This window comes from Microtus oregoni, unplaced genomic scaffold (genome assembly GCF_018167655.1).
Source record: "Microtus oregoni isolate MIOR12 unplaced genomic scaffold, Mior012 000014F_ref0000157, whole genome shotgun sequence".
Lineage (NCBI taxonomy): Eukaryota > Metazoa > Chordata > Mammalia > Rodentia > Cricetidae > Microtus > Microtus oregoni.
Genome location: NW_024543073.1, coordinates 12,641,427 through 12,658,962, shown reverse-complemented (window position 1 = coordinate 12,658,962; position 17,536 = coordinate 12,641,427). Strand labels below are relative to the sequence as shown.

Sequence of the window (17,536 nt, the reverse complement as noted above, 5' to 3'; positions counted from 1 at the left end):
CGATTATCCATAGCCACACCAGGACTCCATGAGGTTAAGTGATAATTCTCCAAACTTTCACAGAGAAGAAATGTCATTACCAGCATCTAGTGCAAACAAAGCTTCCCAACCTCAAACAGGCCAGCCTTCTTCAACGTCACTTTGTTTTAGAGTACAGCTACCAAGTAAAGCAAGACAAAGAGCCTGTGCATTGAGAATGACAGCAGCTCCTGGAAAAAAAAAAATCTCAGCAGGCAACTAGGTAGAACCTAATAAATGCAAGACAATTAGACAGTGGTGATGTCATAGGCAACCATTGGAAGAACCGAAAAGGATGGCGTAACAGACATAATACAGATAAACCGCCAGCTATCTGCTCACTGAGGGTCTGGCTGTGGAAGGGGGATCGCTCCACTTATTTCAGACCCCAGCATTACAACAATGTGTCCTCTAAGGCTTCCTTTATGGGGATGGGCTGATCCCACCCAATCCTGTGACAGGGAGGAAAGAAACCATATGATCATTTCATTAGATGCTGAAAAAGCATTCGACAAAATTCAACACCCCTTTATGATAAAGGTCTTGGAGAGAATAGGGATACAAGGGTCCTACCTAAATATAATAAAAGCTATTTACAGCAAGCCAACAGCTAACATTAAATTAAACGGAGAAAAACTCAAAGCCATCCCACTAAAATCAGGAACACGACAAGGATGTCCACTCTCTCCATACCTCTTCAACATAGTGCTTGAAGTTCTAGCAATAGCAATAAGACAACATAAGGAGATCAAGGGGATTCGTATTGGAAAGGAAGAACTTAAGCTTTCATTATTTGCAGATGATATGATAGTATACATAAGTGACCCCAAAAATTCTACCAAAGAACTCCTACAGCTGATAAACACCTTTGGTAATGTGGCAGGATACAAGATCAATTCCAAAAAATCAATCGCCCTCTTATACACTAAGGATAAGGAAGCAGAGAGGGAAATCAGAGAAGCATTACCTTTCATGATAGCCACAAATAGCATAAAATATCTTGGGGTAACTCTGACCAAGGAAGTGAAAGATCTATTTGACAAGAACTATAAGTCTTTGAAGAAAGAAATTGAAGAAGACACCAGAAAATGGAAGGACCTCCCTTGCTCTTGGATTGGGAGGTCAACATAGTAAAAATGGCAATTCTACCAAAAGCAATCTATAGATTCAATGCAATCCCCATCAAAATCCCATCAAAATTCTTCACAGATCTGGAGAAGACAATAATCAACTTTATATGGAAAAACAAAAAACCCAGGATAGCCAAAACAATCTTATACAGTAAAGGATTGTCTGGAGGCATTACCATCCCTGACTTCAAACTCTATTACAAAGCTACAGTATTGAAAACAGCTTGGTATTGGCATAAAAACAGAGAAGTCGACCAATGGAATCGAATAGAAGACCCTGACATTAACCCAGGGAGGAAAGAGAACAGCAGAACATTCAACAGTAGTGCCCCTGAGAACTGCTTGAAGGTGAACCAGGTCCAACAGGAGTTGTGCTTTCAGTCTGGGATATAAAGGTGGCTGCAGTAGGAAAATTGGGCCATGGGAAGGTCATCCATGGCGAGAAACCTCAACTGGGAACAACCGCTGGCTGCCTCAGCTCCCAAGCTGGTTTCTGCTGGATGTCCTAAGTGCCTGGGTTGATGTTTTCCTATCTGTCGGTCACTTTCTATTCGTTCTTTTATTTGTTATATATTTAATAAGCTCATTCATTCCAAACAAAAAAGGCTATTGGAGACCACCCTCTGAAATGGACAGAACAAAGCCAACAGGAAATGGTCTTCTCTTCAGAGAAAACCACACACAAGCCAGACCACGAGTCCATGGAACTGAGGGAGGGAAACTGAGCCATTGAGGATGACCACGACAGGTAAGGTGCTGGAAGGATCTAGGTGGGTCGCAGCTGGAGATCCACTGAACCGCCCTCCCCCAACATTCACTCAAATTAGAATTTGGCCACTCACACCGATATCTTCTATGTGGGGAGGGGATCCAGAACTCTAAAACACCAAGCTCAGCATCTGTTAGGGTTAGCTGTTAACTCTAAATCTTCAGAGCCATATTTAACACTTCATGCATCCAAGGTGGGGTGAGGATTTAGAGCCAACCACACAAATGCTGTATTTTCAAATCACTAGAGCCGAAGGTAAATCAGGTACACCTTGTACCATAAAGTTTGTTTCCACAGAGCTGTAATTCTGTGCCCGGGCTCTCAAATACTTAGTTTAGTTATGTGAAATTCCTATTAAAATGTTTTACGTTCTGAGTTCAGTTAATAGCTTAATTTTTTTCCTGGTAGTTTGTTTATGCCTAGCCTCCATGAATACCAAGAGAAGCAAGCTTTAAATAAAAATGAAACACATGAAAAATGGCGTTTTAAAGAATGGAAATCAAATTAAAATCTAAATTGCAAATTTCATAACATGTATAAGAAAGCAAAGTTAGAATGCCAAGAAATGCTGAAGGGGGATATACTTTGGAGGACCATAAACCAAACGATAATATTAATTGCAAGAAGGAGGCTTATTTAAATGAAAAGGCCCAAACCGAGGCTTTTCATAAGCAACGGTCCTGACTTCCATGCCTAACGCGCCAATACTGTCTTACTTCCTTTTACATAGCTAACCAATTAGAGTGAATTTCCAGCTTTATTTGCCAGCAATAATTTGTTATCTTAGCTAGTATTCTGCAGCTTCTCAGGCAACAAACGCATCTCTTACATCAGGAAAAGAAAAAGGAAACAGTGATGGCCTGATGTTTGAATACACGCATTTAGGGCTGTGATACATTCTAATCAACATAATTAGCTACGCAGCAGTTCTCACAATAGCCGTTGACACTTGTGGCAGGTTAGTGGCAGATAATGACAAGTGTAACAAAAATGTTTTTCTTTCTATTTAAATATGAATTTAAATTCACCTCTTCAAAAGGATAGGCAGGTTTGGCTTCATGCCATTCAAACCTCTTTTCAGTAATGAGGCTAGACATGAAGAGGTTAAAAATTCAGGTCGTCAGGATTGTCAGGAGGGGGCTTTATCAACTAAACCTTTCACTGGTCCCAGTTCCTAATTTTTAATCTCCTTATTTATTGTCACTGATTTTAGACATTGCATATCGGTGTTCGCGCTGTAACTTGGCTGACATGCATCAGCGATGAGGGCTAGTGTCGCTCCTCCCAGGTACGTGAATAACTTTAAGCCTTCCATGTATATCCATTCTCCCTCTTCACCTGCCCCAGGACACTCAGCCTTCTCCTTGACCTGGCAACAAAATGGTTGCCACCTGGCAAACTCCTGCCTTCACAGCCCCCCTGAAAGCCTCCAACCAAGGTCTTCTCTGGTAGGTTGCTAGTGGGGAGTCTCAGGCATATCAAAATATTTTGAATATTATCTGTAAGTGCATGAAAAGCATTGGTTTGCATTATTCTTTTAATGTGTGCACATACATGTATACATGTGCACGCCACGACACATATGTGGAGGTCAAAGGACAACTTACAGGAGTCAGTCTTTGCCTTCTATTATGCTTGTTCTATTGTGCGGAGCCATCTCGCCGGCTCCATGAATATCACTTACAAATACATTCATATATTAGGAATTCCTACTGAAGAATGTTTTATCAGTGGGGTGGGCCACAAAAAATACCTGAGGTCCAATAAGTATCCTCTAATTATGTTATACCTGGCAAGTAACAGCAAAGTCTGGCGAGGTAAAGGAAAATCAGAAATAATAGCATTATCTTTGGTAAAAGAGATGTGACTGTTTCAAAGATCCAAATGCACATGCACCATGCAGATGCTATGTAAGACGTCAGCTGACAAGACAGCAAGAGTCTATGATGTCATTCTTCTACTTAAGTGAATAAAAGGCTGTCCTGGGATCCTGGTTAACACTTTTCTGTCATCCATTAAAAAAAATGAAAAGAATTAATTGGGCTTATTTTATTTTTCCCTTTTAACTCCTAGTCAATTTTTTAATGTTTTTAATGGTACCATCCTCTTGAGGTTTACTGATTGTTAAAAATGTCACACTCTTCCTTCTTCAGGACCCCTGATCTCAAGCAGGTTTTATGCCTTGCAAATTATCCTGAAGAAAACGTGGAAGACATACAGCTCTCTGAAACCAATTTTAGAGGGGCATATCTTTCCATGGTCAGCACTGTAAATATATTTAACCATAAACCTTAAGTATGCATTTAATAAAATAAAAACTCCTCTTATTCAAGAAGATAGCAACAGTCAACAGTGACTGTGTTTTTTTTATTTTTTTCCTTTATATGTATGGGTGTTCTGCCTGCATGTATGTCTGTGTACCACATGTGTGCCATATATGTGGAAGCCAAAGGAAGGCACTGGATATCCTGAGACTGATGGTTGAAACCACCCTATGGATACTGGGAACTGAACCCAGGTCCTCTGAAAGATCAGCTAATGCCCTCAACCACTGACCCACCTGCCCACCCCATAACTGTGCCTTTACGTGCTCCAAGTGGATGCTCTTGCATGTATGGCCTCACTTGATGCCCGAAAACCACACAGAATAGCGCTATTAATATTCCTGTTGTTGAGAGGCGTGGAGGAGTTAATTCCTTGGTCAAGGTCATGCATCTGGCAGGTGGTGCAATAAGATTTCAACCCAGGGAGCCAGGCCCTGGAGCCCACGCTCCCAAACATCATTCTCATTGTATTTTCCCCTGTGTATGTGTGTGTCCATGTTGGTGTCAATCTCTATTGCTCTCTATCTTATTTTCTCTGAGCCAGGACCTATCACACACTGAGCCTAGAACTTTCCCTCTTAACTAGGCTGGCTGGTCGGAACAAACCTACCTCCACTGCCCACCTCCCCAAGAGCTCGGATTATGTAGAGACATGCACCCCTACACTTAGCATTCAATAATTAAGTTCGAAATCAAGTGCTTTGAAAGCATCACAATTGAGATCAGGTCACCGTCAATCCTGGTCTCTCTGAGGAAGGGGAGCGGGTTACCCGTGGCCTAGCCCAGCCATGACAGTCTCCACTGGCAGGGTTTACTATGGAAAGTCAAGTCTTTGTGTTAGCTTCTGTTCTCATGACCCAACAGAAAGCGAGTGAAGTGCGGAGAAGTGAGAGGCTGAAGTGGTACTTCTGCTCTTTTGTTTTTGTCTGTCTGTCTGATCACAGGTCAGGGGATACAGTTCATGAAGGTGAAGGCAGGGCTGCAGGTGGCTGCATCCCCGGCTGTGGGCACCTAGGACAGGGCTTACTCCTTACAATATAGGAGAACTAGGAAGCTGAAAGAACACTGGGGAAATGGAGCCAGGCCACAATCCTCCATGCCTGCTCAGTGACCCACTACTCCCAGCTAAGCTCTGCCTCCTAGGTTCTTCAATTCCCCCAAACAGATTCATCACTGAGAACCATGAGTTCAAACACAAGAGACTACGGGGGACATTTCACATTCAAACCACGGCAGCCCTCACAAGCCAGGTTAAAGCGTAGAATGGCCAAGATGGTGGTTCCGTTTCCACTAATTCTCACAAAAAGAATGATTCTCGAGGTATTTATACATTTATATATACACATCTATGTTGACCCGTGGTGCTTTAGAGCCCAGTCATTACTTACTGAGTAGTGAATACACACTGAAAACAGTGGGAGAAGCAGTTGCAGTTCCCAGTCTTTGCAGGACATAGTCTTTGCGAGACAGTGATTCAAATTCTAATGGAAGGTCAGACCACAAGAAAGGTACGTATCCAAAGTAAGACAGACGAACGATAGAAGGAATGAACGCCCAAGTTAGGACGATACAGACAGGAGACCCAGCAGAGTTTGAAGCAAAGATCATCCGTAGGATGAGGTCAGAGCTCCCAAACCTCGAGGAAGGACTCTATACTTCTGCACAGCCACACACCCGAGGCTTCATTTGTGATTGTCGTTAAAGATAGAGGCTGATGTGCCCTGACCAATAAAAGAACACAAACAACAAGGTGGACTGGACCACATGGCTGTTCTTCACAGGAAAGCAAATTCACCTAGTATCTGATTACAAAGAAGACAACTCAGCAGATCTGGGAGACCATTACTAACAAAACAACCTTAATTTCCTTAGACAAATATCCCGGAAGTATATTTTAACCATAGACAAAGCACTCTTTCCATCCTTGGAGGCTTTCTAAATAAAAAAGAACTCACTCCACTGGCTGGTTAAAGCTGCTCCAGCCACAACAAAGAGCATCCTTCACGCTGGGAGGTGGGATGCTGATGGCGTTCTGGCTTCCAGGGGAAACCCACTCCATTGCCACGACCCAGGAGCCTTGGAGTTTTCGTGTAGTCCTCTGCCTCCTGACTAAAACCATCATATAAGAAGAAACAACATTGCCCCTGTCCCTTTCCACCCCTTCTGCCTATCCCTATCCCATGGGATCCATAGGACCACCATGACTTGAGGCTTGCCTGCTCACTCGGTTGTGCTCACAAAGTGTTTCCTGAAACCCACAGCCTGAGTCGTTCTCCGGCTTCCACGAATTCTCCCAGCTGTAAGTGATGCTGCTGAAGCTCTAATTTCCCAGAATTCTTCTTTCAACCAGCCTTACAGTTCTTCAGAAACAAGAACAATGCTACATCACTTCTTTTTGTTTGTTTGCCCACATCACTTCTAAAAAGAATTTAATGGTAGTTGTATAGTAGGGCCCCAGTAATAGTCTATTAAGTGACAAATGAACATAACAGGGTATACAGCCATTCAGGTGCCAATAAACCAAGAATGAATATAGTTACTGATTTTTCTCATTATACGGGCCATAGAAGTGTTTGTAACAAATCTTTTACTAAGTGTTCAATTCTTAGAGCACATTAAAAAAAATTCATATTGGAGAGAAAAATACCTTTATAAAAATAATGTGATATCATATTTATCCAGTATTCTATGCTTACAAATCACAACAGTATTCTTAATAGGAACATAAACAGCCAGGGGTGGTGGTGCACACCTTTCATCTCGGCATTCAGGAAGCAGAGGCAGAAAGATCCCTGAGTTTGAGATCAGCCTTGTCTACAGAGTAAGCAAGTTGCAGATAGCCAGGGCTACACTGAGAAACCCTGTCTCGAAAACCAAACCAGATAAACAAAAAAAGAAAAAAAAAAAGAAAATTGTGAAAGTCTTTAAAGAAGATTAAATCTTAGGAAATATCACAAAATTGATGTTAAAATAAAATTGCAAATGTAATTGTGAGGAAAAAAAATAAAGAAAAGCAATAAAGGCGGTGGGCGTGGTGGCGCAAGCCCTTAATCCCAGCACTCAGGAAGCATGGGCAGGTGGGTCTCTGAGTTGGAGAACATCCTGGTCTACAGAGTGAGTTCCAGTATACCCAGGGCTTCACAGAGAAACCCTGTCTCAAAAAAACAAAACAAACACACATCACCAAGCAAAAACCAAACCAAACCAAACCACCAACAGGAAAAAAAATAAAGAATGGGACTAGAGAGATGGCTCAGCAGTGAAGAGCATCTTCTGTTCCTCCGGAGGACACAAGTTCAGGTCCTGGCACCCACACACATTCGCAGCATTGCTCTTCTTGATAGCTTTCGCTTCCCTCCACAAAGGCAAGCAATTAAAAGAGGGCATGCATTTCTTGTCTTTAGCAGCCATAGACTACACACATGGACACAATCCCAATCCGCAGCGCCCCCCCCCCAACTTTCTCAAATGCCCTTGATAATAGGAAGTCCCCAGTTGGTTGGCCTGTCCAGGTACACCCACACAGTGAGCTGCTCCAGCAGGCGGCCCGTCCTAATGAGAAAGCACAGCGCATGTACCAAGAAGGACTGCTTTCGAATCCTTTTCAAGATGAACGGGAGGAAAGACTTAAGACGTGGGAGGTTTTAAATGACTATTCTAGGTTCAATTTTAGTCCAGAAAATAGTAACTCCTCAACACATGGCATTCTATCTCCCTTCACAGGCTGAGTTACAGTGCTCTTCCCATGCAGGGTGCTGATGACACTGTGGGCATCTAAGTACACTTAGCATGAAGGGTACACACTAGCACGTCCCTTCACAGAGGCCGCAGCTGGATCACGGTGAGGATTTGATAGTCCACGTTTAAGCTGAGCTTTGATTTACGGACTCATGTTAGAGGGCTCCTCTGTGGATGGGCCCAGGTGAGCCCATAATGAGATTTATCTTTGTGGATTAGGCCTGACCTGTACTAATCTGCTCACGGCCCCCTACTGCTACTTCAGCACTGAGTTATGGAAATCCCTCCCTCCACTGTAAACAGAACCACGCTCAGTGGGTAACGACAGTTAGATGTATGACTCTTGGAATCCAGGCACTCTTGAGACCCCGATTATAATGTCCACAGCTGAAGGCACTGTTTCACAATGGAGATTACTTCTTTCCAGATGAAAAAAAAATTCGGAACCGTGGAATATAATGCCTTTAGCTACACATACTGTAATCACACTCAGCGATTCCTGGATCCCAGGAGCGATCCAGGTTCCCCATAGAGGGCCTGGTAAGCTGATTTAGGGAATGCAGGGGAAATGGGAAGGAAGGAAGGACTAACAATGCTTTTTCACACTTGCTTCATCTGCTGACTTTGTGTAAGAATTCAGTGCGCCTAAGAGTTATATTGACTTTGCAAATGCATATATTTAAAAGAATAATTATTCTTTGCTAAACAAGGCAGAGAAGTTCGTTTTAATTTTTTTAAGCGCATACTAACAGCTGGTAGGAGTATATGCATATAAACAATGCCACAGAAGTTAGACAAACCCTCACAATCTTATCGGTTTTGCCCTGATAATCCCGCTGTAAGGATCTACCCCAGGAGATGTTCTGGGGTGAACAATGGAGTGGACTCATCACCATTATTAACAGTAGGAAAAGCACAGAAATAATCTAAGTAAGATTTGCTGAGATAAGCCCAAGCGCTGGAATATTATGCAGCCTTTAAATTGAGTCATAACGGCTGAGGAGAAATGCTAATTCAGAGATGTATTCCACAACACTTGTTAAGCAATTTATCCAAGGCATTCAAACCGCTCCTACATCAATATTTAATAGGCGCGCTCTTGGAGTTAACTAATTAGACTTCAGATCAGGTTTTTGTTTTTGAGCTAGGAGGCTAATGAAGTATTGATATAATATTAAATGACTGTAAATAAAGACTGCACCCTAAATCGACGCTGGCATCCTGTCTCCACATTGTGGATGAGCCTAAAAGGGGAAATGCATTTCTGCATACGTTTAGTCAATTTTCCCAGACTCCTCACAATACATTTTTGCAAATGGAAAAGATGAATATTCATTAAGGCTCTTAGCATATACTACAGCTTAAATAGTTTGGTTTTAATATTTATAGTACATCATGAAATACAATTTTTCCATTAAGGGAAATGGGTATGATATAAAAAGAGAATCGCCAAAGAAACCGAATTTCACCACGTAACCAAAAGCTTGAAGTTGAGGAACAGCACTTGACAACACCGTCCTTGTTTTAAAGATGCCTTGTAGCCTGGAAAACTCTCTCGGGTTGTTAATTTGGTTTTGAGCACAGGTGAAAAACAAAGAAACAATGAGATAATCCAATCGCACAGAAAGAAAGGCCATACCTAATTATCTGGAGAATGAGTTTGTTTTTGTTCTTTCTAATAGTGCCATCCAGCTAAGCCTCGTTCCCAGCCTCATCTCCAAGACACGTACTCCCCAGCAGCTACAGAAACACGGAGGAAGGAAGACTTCTTGAGCAACACGCACGGTACAAAGTTCTGCCCAAAAGTTTACTCATGTACTCCCTATGAAAACTGTATAAAGTTAGGACAGCCTTGAGCCCCATTCCACAGACGGAAACCCTGAGGCCCATACAAATCTATGTAGAGCTAATAAAAGGGAAACTCTGGACTGGACCTAGAATAGTATGTGCTGAACTGCCCTGCCCTCCCTCTCCTCTCACTTCCAAATGAACAATTATGGCTTAGCTTCCACACGCACGTTCACTAGGAGCTTCCCTCTGCCTTGAAGAGCAATGCCTCAGCATGCTGACGCAACAGAAACGGAAACACGGCAGACTAAAAACAGCAAGCACACGAGACTCAGTTCTGGGGCACCAAAATGCATGGAAAGGGGATTTCTTTGGTGCATTCAGCACATCCTCTGAGCTCCCATGATGAGTCCTGCACTATTCTCGGTACCAGGGACAGAGGAAAAACTACCTTTGCCTTGGTGGAAGTGACGTCAGAGTAATAGGAGACCCAGAGTGAGTCCTCTTCGAGCCTGGGTCCTGCAGGCACTCAACCGACTACAGGCGAAACCATGTCCGTACTGCACGTGAATACACTTTTTTCTTCCAATCACTCCTGATGCCATGCAGTCTGTTAACTACTACAAGCAGGATGAGTTAAGGTACATGGGATAGTTATAGAAGCTAGACAAATAATAGGCCATTTGCAAGAAGCAACATGAGCATCCCCAGATCCCTTCCCCCATGGACACATGGCTACAGACAAAATAATAAATGATACAGCATATTTTAAGGTGGTGAAGTTAGAGAGGAAGATTAAGGCTGTGGGGTGTATATCTTGCAACATAGGGAGCACCTTCAGACAGATGGTCAAGGAAGACCTCTGGGATACAGAATGTGAGTGGAATCTTTAGATAAACACAAAAGATGAGGCAGGCAATTCAGGTCCAATACAACTGGAGAGATATGTAGGTACCTGATTTTCCAAGTCCCTCCTCCATCCATTACAGCAAGTACAAAATCAGTAAATGTTTCTCATGATTGGCCACATCCGCCATCTCGAAACGTCAGTCACTGAGGTTCACAACCGTATTTTCCAACCAGGACTGAAGCAGGACCAGTAGTCCTTCTTCTGCCTCCTGGAATTTCCATCTCTCCTGCCAGAAAGCAGCATCTGCACAAATCCCCCAGCTCCTGACGACAATGACTTCTTTGATAAACTACCCATGTGTGTGGGGAGGGACAGAAAGATGGAGACAGCAAATGGGAAAATGAGTTTTCCCCTTCAGATTAATGTATATGAAGTATACATCTGACACCTCATCAGCTCTCCCGGCTGGGGTCCCAGCGGGCAGACACTGGCTGAGCATGTATTCTGCCAGCTACCAGGCTACTTAGGATGAATTGGCAACATGCCATTTATCTGAAATGCCCAAAGTGTCTGGGAGAGGGAACACAACTACATCTAGCATTGCCAAGGAAAACTAGACACTTCGGGCTAGAAATTAATCTCCTCCTTGAGAAGGTAGTTAGCAGAACCTTCAAATGTGCCGATGGCTTTGAAAACACTACAGGTCATGCATTTGCTAAAATTCATACCCGCCAAATCACATGGCCTTCATTAATATCTCGCTAGCATGTTCTCAGCTCGCAGGTAAAAGGTCCATACTGAAATGCGAGTTCTTTTGATGCGACAGAATTTTGTCACATCAAAGGTGGTGCCTTCACTTGGACACAACCACTCTGAATATCTTTATCTGATTCTCCTACACCTTGACAAATCTCTCTTCAACTTAGTTATTAGGGGAAAAAAAAATTTAAACCACCATGACTACATAGCTACATGAAAGCAGATTAATGAACACGCCTTGATTGTGGACAACGATAATCATGCTACAATTTTGTCATTGTATTTTTTGAGTGGCTGACATGCACTAATTGGGATTTGGCCTGGTACATGGATTTTAAGTCACGATTGTAAGATACACATAGAACAAAGCCAGAGGTTTTAGATGGATGATATCATTAAACCCATCAACCACAGTACATAGTCATACCATCATTTGACCTTGAGGCTAGAGAAACCTGACATTTTTTTCATGAATAAGTATCTGTTACTTCATTACTACTTAACGAATTCCTCCTACATGGAAGGCACAGTGCTAAGGGCAGGAGGGAACAGAAAATGAAGTCATCTAGTAAGTCTGTCCTCAAGAAGCTTCCAGTCACACAAGGAGAGGTTTAAGCATTCAAAGGTATACCACGACTGACTCTAAAGGGGTTGGGAAAGTGAGCTCAGAGCTCTAAGGGGATCCCAGAGATAAGGCCAGAGGCCAGGAAGGCAGGAGCAGTACGTGGAGAGGTATGTTCCACGGCACAGAGCAGCCCCACAAATTCTGCTCGTTTGGAAAACAATTAAATGAAAAAAAAAGAAGGAAAAGTAAAGGGAAAGAAAACGAGGTGTCTGACAGTTGTCCATTCCCACCTCCTCAGCACCATTCTCTAGTCAAGTTGTTACTCTTAATCAACGAAAATAATTTAAACCCAACCCACTCCAAACATGACAGACACATGGAACAGGCTAAGCTTTAAGGCGGTAAGCTATGCAGTCACACAAATGACCCTGGCAACCAAATAGATCTTAGTGTGTACCACAGAGATATACTGAGGCAGGGATCTAGGCATACCATTACAAACCCAGGGAGTCAAGATGGGGCTCTGCCTAGCAGGACACCTTGACAACCCCAAAGCAAACAGCTTAAACATACTCTGTGTCCAAATTTAGCCACAGTTCAGACACCACAACTTGAAGCTTTATGAAGCTTGTGGGTGGACCAGCTAGTAATGTAAATGATTCCTTGCTAAGAATGTTCTCTGGCAAGTTTTAGTGGATATTCCTCTGATGCTATCTATGAACATCTCTTATCTTTGGGTCCTAGTCCCAGATACTTCAGGTTGTTTGGGATGCATGTGAGCAGCGGAAACATCAGTTGGTGTCTGGGCATGTGATCACAGACAGCATTATGTAGTCAGAGTATCTGGGGCAGAGCTGCTTTCACCAGAATGACTGACATTTCACAAGAAGCATATACATAATATTATTATTCGAATGTGAAGATTACACTGTTTCAAGTACACTACCAAAAATCATAAAATGTGAAATCATAAATGTGAAGTATTTTTGTCTGAGAAAAGTAAATCCCTACAGAGAAATAATATTTTAACAAATTCCCTCCAAAAAAACAATTCATTTGGAAGGGGGCAGTAGGGGATGGTGAAGGAGGAGGACGAGACTCCCCACTACCGCTTCTGTATCTTCTCTGGAGATCATTATTCCATACATTCAGATTGCTAATTTTTCTGAAAAACCTGAAAATTTCAGAGTCAAATGGGCTTCACAAACGTTGAACATGTCTGCATTCTGCAGTTGCTGATTAGGTGGATAGGATTTGAGGAATTAAAACTTACCCAAGTTTATACATCTCTTTAATGCCAAAGCAGGACTTGAGTCTAGACCAAAATTACATCTCCATGTGCTATAACATGTCCAAATAACCAAAATAAGTTCCCATCAGTGAATAAAATTATAAACTACCATAACATACTGATTTATATGCATTATTTACATTTTTGTCAATAAGAAATATTTAAAAACCTATTATCATACCACACAACTTTACCACTGACCCCAAAATAACTTGTATAGACTTTTTGTTTTGTTGTATGGTTTCATGGTTTTGTTTTTGTTTGTTTGGGTGCAGAGGAATAAACCGAGGGTCCCACACAAGCGAAGGAGGCACTCTACCATGGAGCCATAGCCCCCGACCAAGTCAGAAAGATTTTACATAAGTTAGAATAGATATGTAAGTATCTGCTAAGGAGTGGGGGGAAAGACTCAGCAGATATAGTGATTGTCACTCAAACATCAGAACAGGAATTCAAAGCTCCAGAACCCAGCATGGCAGCTGACTGTAATCCCAACACTTGGGAGGCAGAAACAGGGGTCCCTGGGCAAGCTGGTTAGCTATGAGAACTGGAATCAGTGGAATTTCAGGCTCACCAAGAGACTCTGACTAATAAACAAAGTGGAGAGTGACCAAGAAAGACAATGATGTCAATTTTTTGCCTTCACACATGTGCATATACATATCCACCCACTTCTGTGAAACCACATACATGTGCCCATGTATGGGCACGTGTGCACACACATACATTTTTAAAAAGTTGTTCCGCAAGAAAACAAAAATTTTTAAGCATATTGGCTAAAATAAAAGTTTCACTGGGAAAGTAAAAAAGAAAAGAAATTCAAGTGTATGCTTGCAACAAATACATAAATATGTTTTCCCTAGTAAACATGGAAAGTCTCTTTCTTTTTTTTTTTTCTGTGCAGGGGATGAAATCCAGGACATCCCACATGCTAGGCAAGTACTCTACCACAGGGCTCCATTCCTAGCCCTCGATATTTTTAATCAACATAAAAAAAATGATACTTCCAAGAATCGTCAACAGATGCTGAATTCAGGGGAAGTTTTTGGCAAGAAGCAGTTTGTGTAGCCTAGCCTATCTCCCCAGACAGCTCGTACATGCGAGAGAAAGTCAGTGGTAACTACTACAGAACAACCAGGCAGCACCTTGATGGGGTTATCCAAATTAACAGCACCGTGAGGGGCAGAGAGGCATCATGCATCTGTCAAACACATGTCCTGAGGACACATCACCAATTCTCAACTTGGAACAGGAACACGCAAACCAGAGTCTCGCCATGGACCAGAATCTTGCCATGGGAGATCAACAGACGAGCACAGTATGAAAAAAATGGCTATAAACTTTCTTCAACAATGCTGATGTCAGAAAAGACGAAGCAAGGCTGCGGGAGCACACCAGATCAAAGAAGAGCAAAGAGATGGAGACCAGACCTCCACAGGCCTGGTGCCACACTGCCTCTGCCGAGGGCAAAGGACACAGTCAAACCCACTGGTAAAACTGAACCAGACTGCTAAGCAGACACTGGATTGTATCAGTGAGAATACTACCCAAGCTGACAATTGCCGGCAAGGGCTGTGATGGACACACATGATGTCCATACACTCAGAAGTCGCAATGCATGCCTACATAAGTATGCACGCACACCACGTACACACGTATACAGGAAAACAATGAAGCATGCTGGGCAGGCGATCTGATAAGGACAGACTGGCCCCACCTGTGCTTTGCTTACTCTGAGACTTTTCCATACTCTTCTATTTTTAAGAAATGCTTCTATTGTTTGTTTGGAGTTTTTAAAGTCTAGAAACATTTTTACTTTTTGGATGGTGAAGGGAACCAACACAGAACTAAGTAGAGATAGTCCACATTTTGGGGTGGGCAGGGAGAAACTGGCATACAGAGACATAGACATGCCCATTGCCCAAACTGTGGCCAATGCTATGTGTACGAAAGTGCAAACTCGGTTACACTTGACAGATCCCAGGGAGATAATGGCCAGGGCAACTCCAACAACACAAAAGATACTCACCAAACTGGCCGTGAGGGATGGAGCTGACTGGCCCAGAGCCTGGCTGCGCATGCGCACGAGGTTGGATGTCTCGGTTGAGGCAGGCCACGCCTGTCCTGCCACGGGGTTTGGAAGGAGGTACCTCCCTGTTGGAGTAGAAAAGAAAGAGTAAGCAGCAGGCCCAGGGTGCAGTGTGGAAACAGTGGACAATTCCAAGCCACCTCTCTTCTGTATCCTTTCTGCCATGCTCAGTAGCTATGCTGATTTCTAGCAACCAGAGAGAAATGTTTTCATTAAGTCAGGAGACACCACGGCTGGTTCCGACCCTGAATTTCCACTGAAACCCAAGCAAATCACGTCATATGGTGCACGCGGGGGTGGGGGGGGGGCTCATTGCCACGAGAATGTTTTGAACACATATGTAAATACACAATGTCCTCTCTCATCGTCACAAAAATAAATGTGCTGTGTAAGTGATGCTGTCAGAAGTCAATCTAATATGGAAAACAAACCAAAAACGAGCTGGAAGGGGCTTTAAAGTGGAAGTCGTAACCAACAAAAGAGGTGGAGTTCTCTCAAGGTGAAGTGGGCTGGCGGCCCTTTCCCCAGCTTCTCCCGGGGAAATATAGGTGGCTGTCCAACCGTGTCCATAGGATACATAGTGGTATCCATTTGCACAAATCAGGACATCAGTGTCAGTCTAGGTTCACTGTGTAATTTCCATCAACCTTCTACTCTAATATGCATACACAAACACACATACACACATACAGAAATACACACCTGGACACACATACACACACATATACATATGCATCTGTGCATGCATGCACACACACATATATATACAAACCTGTACACAAACATATATACACACATCTGCACACACAGATACATATACACACACCTGAACACACACACCTGCACACACACAAACACACACATACGCTTTTAGAAGTCAGCCAGCTGATAGATCCACACTGTAATTTCTCAGGACACAGGCTAGCATGCTATCAACACAGGAGTTTGATTTCTTTGAGTGAATGAAGTTAGAACACCCATGACTATTAACAAAGGAACAGTGCTTTAATAAACGCAATGTCTGATTTTACCTACTTTGCCTCACTCCTAGTACCGTGACTGTTACTGAATGGTGCAAAGAGGAGTGCCATTCCCTTGCCAGAAACAAGAGAGAATAAACAGAGAGACTCTCATGTGGAGGCTCCAGTGGGCTCTGCAGAGCACAGAGCTGCTCGTCCTGGGTCAGAAGGGACGCAGGCTCCCTCTCTCAATCATGCACCTACCAGGCATATCTGACCAGTTAAAAACGACTATGACATAGTACATAGTCTATCACCATGGTTCATGCTGGTTCCCGGAACCACAGAAGCTAAGCATTATGGGTATCATCCATCAACCATCAGTTTAAAAGATCTAATGCTTTATTTAACTAAAGTACTTTCAGAATTTCAAAGTACTTTAATCATGGAAGAGAAAATGGCTTCTTGTTTGGCAAAGCAGCTCATTTACTCATTGCACAGTACAGAACTACGGATGAATGAGACTCACTGCCGTCATCTTGTGCTGGATGGAAAGGATGCTGGGAGGGCAATTTAGTCATCCTCTCTAGACACTGGCTTCTCTGTCTCTAAATGAACCTGCTAGAATCAACCACGGAGAGTTACCGAGGGGGTTTTGGGTGAAGTACTCATATTGCCCACTTGGCTATAGCATTAAGTAGTATAATGGAAAAAGATATTTTCAGGTTTGGTTTTCCTTCTTAATCACCCAAAACCAGGAAATGTACATGTGTGGGAATAAACTCACCTGGACGACAGCAGAGAAAGTCACTCTGACATGCCTGTGTCCTTCCTGTACACTTTCTATGAAATAGACTTTCTTGAATACATGGGATCACACTGACTTTGGTCAGTCACTCCCCATCAGCTCCATACACACAAAATGTGGCTTTTTTTCTCTTTCAAGACAGGGTTTCTCTGTAGCTTTGGAGCCTGTCCTGAAACTCACTCTGTAGACCAGGCTGGCCTCGAACTCATAGAGATCCGCCTGCCTCTACCTCCCAAGTGCTGGGATTAATGGCGCGCACCACCACTGGCTAAACCATGACTTTTTTTTTTAATATTTATTTATTTATTATGTATACAATATTCTGTCTATGTGTATGTCTGTAGGCCAGAAGAGGGCACCAGACCTCATTCCAGATGGTTGTGAGCCACCATGTGGTTGCCGGGAATTGAACTCAGGACCTTTGGAAGAGCAGGCAATGCTCTTAACC

The 17,536-nt window shown here is 42.9% G+C and overlaps 1 protein-coding gene across 7 annotated transcripts in view; it reads right to left on the bottom strand.

The window, feature by feature from the left end:
• Positions 1-17,536, bottom strand: part of Mast4 (microtubule associated serine/threonine kinase family member 4) — a 579,791-nt gene that overhangs the window by 370,327 nt on the left and 191,928 nt on the right. For all 7 annotated transcript variants that reach the window (XM_041663594.1, XM_041663599.1, XM_041663595.1 and 4 more), the window contains exon 3: positions 15,262-15,386. In XM_041663594.1, coding sequence (XP_041519528.1) covers positions 15,262-15,386 — 125 coding nt within the window. The remainder of the gene's footprint in view (positions 1-15,261; positions 15,387-17,536) is intronic.